Source organism: Priapulus caudatus, unplaced genomic scaffold, assembly GCF_000485595.1.
Source record: "Priapulus caudatus unplaced genomic scaffold, Priapulus_caudatus-5.0.1 Scaffold304, whole genome shotgun sequence".
NCBI lineage: Eukaryota > Metazoa > Priapulida > Priapulimorpha > Priapulimorphida > Priapulidae > Priapulus > Priapulus caudatus.
The window spans coordinates 64,956-67,888 of NW_014577365.1; the positions used below are offsets into that span (position 1 = coordinate 64,956).

The 2,933-nt window shown below is 47.7% G+C and overlaps 1 protein-coding gene across 1 annotated transcript; it reads right to left on the reverse strand.

Moving 5' to 3' along the window:
• Positions 1-423: 423 nt before the first annotated feature.
• Positions 424-2,837, reverse strand: LOC106808780. Its single transcript, XM_014811631.1, has 3 exons — positions 2,697-2,837; positions 2,034-2,230; positions 424-584 (listed from the first exon to the last, which is right to left on the reverse strand). The coding sequence occupies exons 1-3, from the start codon at positions 2,819-2,821 to the stop codon at positions 424-426; spliced, it is 483 nt and encodes a 160-aa protein (XP_014667117.1). The 5' UTR covers positions 2,822-2,837.
• Positions 2,838-2,933: the final 96 nt, after the last annotated feature.

Below are 2,933 nucleotides of genomic sequence, written 5' to 3' on the forward strand. Positions count from 1 at the left end.
AACGTGGGTGCGGGGGAAGGGGTCGTGGATTAACCCGGCAGGACGTGGGTGCAGGGGAGGGGGTCGTGGACCTGGCAGAACGTGGGTGCGGGGGAAGGGGTCGTGGATTAACCCGGCAGGACGTGGGTGAGGAGGAGGAGGTCGTGGATTAACCCGGCAGGACGTGGGTGAGGGGGAGAGGGTGGGATTTGGCGATGCACATCCCGGGAGCATCTTCACAACAATACGGTACTCAGTGTTTTGATGCTCCAACATATATCAACAGATAGGTAGTCATATCGTTAGGGGCGCAATCAAGAAATATCTCATTTTCTAACGAATGTTTTTCGTATCGCGCGCATGCGACGACGGTGAAACGAAATCATCCAGCTTGGCTTTAATAACCAATCCTATTCGGGCAACACGACACCATGTTTACTATGGCTACATGTAGGTGGCGACACAGACCTGGTCATCCTGGATAGCTTCCGGCACAGGCTCAAAATCTTCGAGGTCCGGCTCAAAGGTTAGCTGCTCGTAGTCCTCATCTGGTAACATCTCACCATCAGGAAACCATAGCTCCTGCTCACCTGTGTCTGGGGCTTCTAGAACGAGAACACACAGACCTCACGATGTCAGGTTTAAATCTCGGTGGAAAGATTAAATCTTCGATAGAAGAGGGCGTACAAACTACAAACGTATAAAACTTCACAGGTGCACGAATGTCTGCACTACACAAATGTCTGCATATATCATTCGGTGCTTCTCCCAGAGTGCTATAATACAAGTACACCACAAGGATACGAATCTCTCCACATGGTTAGGTACTCATCCCAGAGTACAGTGACCCCTCCACTGCATGGACACAGGTCCTTTCTGCATATCATCGGGTACTCATCCCAGAGTACGACAATACTCTACAATAATACAGATGTCACCACGTACAGATGTCACCACATACAGATGTCACCACATACAGATGTCACCACTACAGATGTCACCACGTACAGATGTCACCACGTACAGATGTCACCACGTACAGATGTCACCACGTACAGATGTCACCACGTACAGATGTCACCACGTACAGATGTCACCACGTACAGATGTCACCACATACTGAGTTATCACAGTCTACTATACTATAGTTTAGAAGGAAAGATGGAGTGGAGGCGGAGATGAGAAGGTTGGTAGCATGGGTGTATGCAGGGGGGGGGTCGTGAGGGTCGTACGACCCCCCAAAAATTTTAAAAGGTCCACATTTTTTCCAAAGACATTTTTTTTCGAGGGCCTTTTTACAATGACATAAATGAAAAAGATCAGGTACCAGCTATGAGTCCAACGACATTGCCAATTGCGTGACGTAAATCTATCCCAATTCCAGCAATTCTGAAACTGAGCCTTTTTTTTAAACAAAATTTTGTTTCATAAAAGAGAGACAAAGACTGACAAAGACAAAGACAAGACAAGATCAAGACAAGACAAGATAAAGACAAAAAGTTCAAAAAACTCTATTTTCAACTGAGTCCGAAAACTTTTTTTGAAACAGAAATTTTTTTTTTTTTAATTTTTTTTTTTTTAAATTAAATTGTCATGGGCGTGTACAGGGGTGGTCCAGGGGGTCCGGACCCCCCTGCTCGCGCAGAAAACGCATCTAAGGAGGTCTAATTTCAAAATTTTTGTGGGGGAGGGCCCCCCAGACCCCCCCTTCGCGTGCTGCCAAGTTTGGGTTATGGTTAGACCCCCCCCCTGGTACAAATCCTGTACACGCCCCTGATTGTATTGACATTCTAATCACATCCTGCTGCTACTTCATTGTGAAAAGGTCCAAAAAATTATGATCACGACCCACCCAGAAAAAATCCTAGATACACCCCAGGGTAGTAACAGAGGACGATAAGGCCGATCGAGAAAGGAATGGATGGAGAAGAATCATCAACAGGGAGGTCAGCCCCTAGCTGACGTCTCAGCGTGGACCATCCGCGAGAGACTACGACAAAAAAGAAGAAGACTCTACTATACTGCTACTCCTCCCCCGAAGAAGAGGCACTTGCCTCCAGCATTGATGTCCTCCGGTATTTCGGAGGTGGGCGGCAGATCGGAGTACCTCCTTGTGGGAGGCGGAGTCGCAGCAGGTCTGATACCTGGGTCGAGCGTCTTGGACGGTGGATGGGTGGAGTCCGGCATCGGCGCGGGCGTGGTCGCTGGCTTCAGCTGAACTCGCGTCGTGCAATTAGCTCCAGTGTAGCCTCTGAGAGAAGCAGAGATAATTAGCAGAAACTCTAATTAATATTATCACAGAAATTAACAGTGACCTGTTAGCTCGTCAGGGATCAATAAGCACAGAGCTGCTGGTGAGTATGGGAGCCAAGCGAGAACTGACAGGTTTATGACTTGGAATTTGCCATACAGAAATCTATATTATCTCACCTATATACACTATATATGTAACCTATATACACTATATATGTAACCTATATACTATGTGTATCCTTTATAATATATGTGTAACATGTATATTATATATGTAACCCATATACTACGTGCGTGCGTGCGTGCGTGCGTTTGTGTATGTGCGTGCGTGTGTGTGTGTGTAACTTAAATATATACATATATAATTTTTTTTTAAGCATATATACTACATATGAAACATTCGGGCGCAGTACGATACATAGATCGTGCGCAGGTAAGCAGCACGTTGCCATGGAGACGCTTACGTGTCGCAGAGGCAGACGGATCGGTGGCAGACGCCGTGGTTGGCGCACATGTCAGGGCAGGTGCGTCCGATGTAGACGTCCTTGACGGCCCACGTCGTGCGGAACTTCCTGCTCGGGAACTGCATCCAGCGGAAGCGCGAGGCACTGCAGGGGAGCAGACGACATCTACTAGCTAGTCACCAGGTGGAGCGACGTGTCATACGTGTGTGTGGAGGGGGGGGGGCGTGTGTGTGTGTG

Coding starts and splice junctions, on each gene's coding strand:
- LOC106808780 (XM_014811631.1), bottom strand. CDS start 2,821: ATGCAGTTCCCGAGCAGGAAGTTCCGCACGACGTGGGCCGTCAAGGAC. Junction 2,231..2,696: donor TCCGTCTGCCTCTGCGACAC/GTAAGCGTCTCC, acceptor TGCTTCTCTCAG/AGGCTACACTGGAGCTAATT. Junction 585..2,033: donor GGAGGACATCAATGCTGGAG/GCAAGTGCCTCT, acceptor TTCTCGTTCTAG/AAGCCCCAGACACAGGTGAG.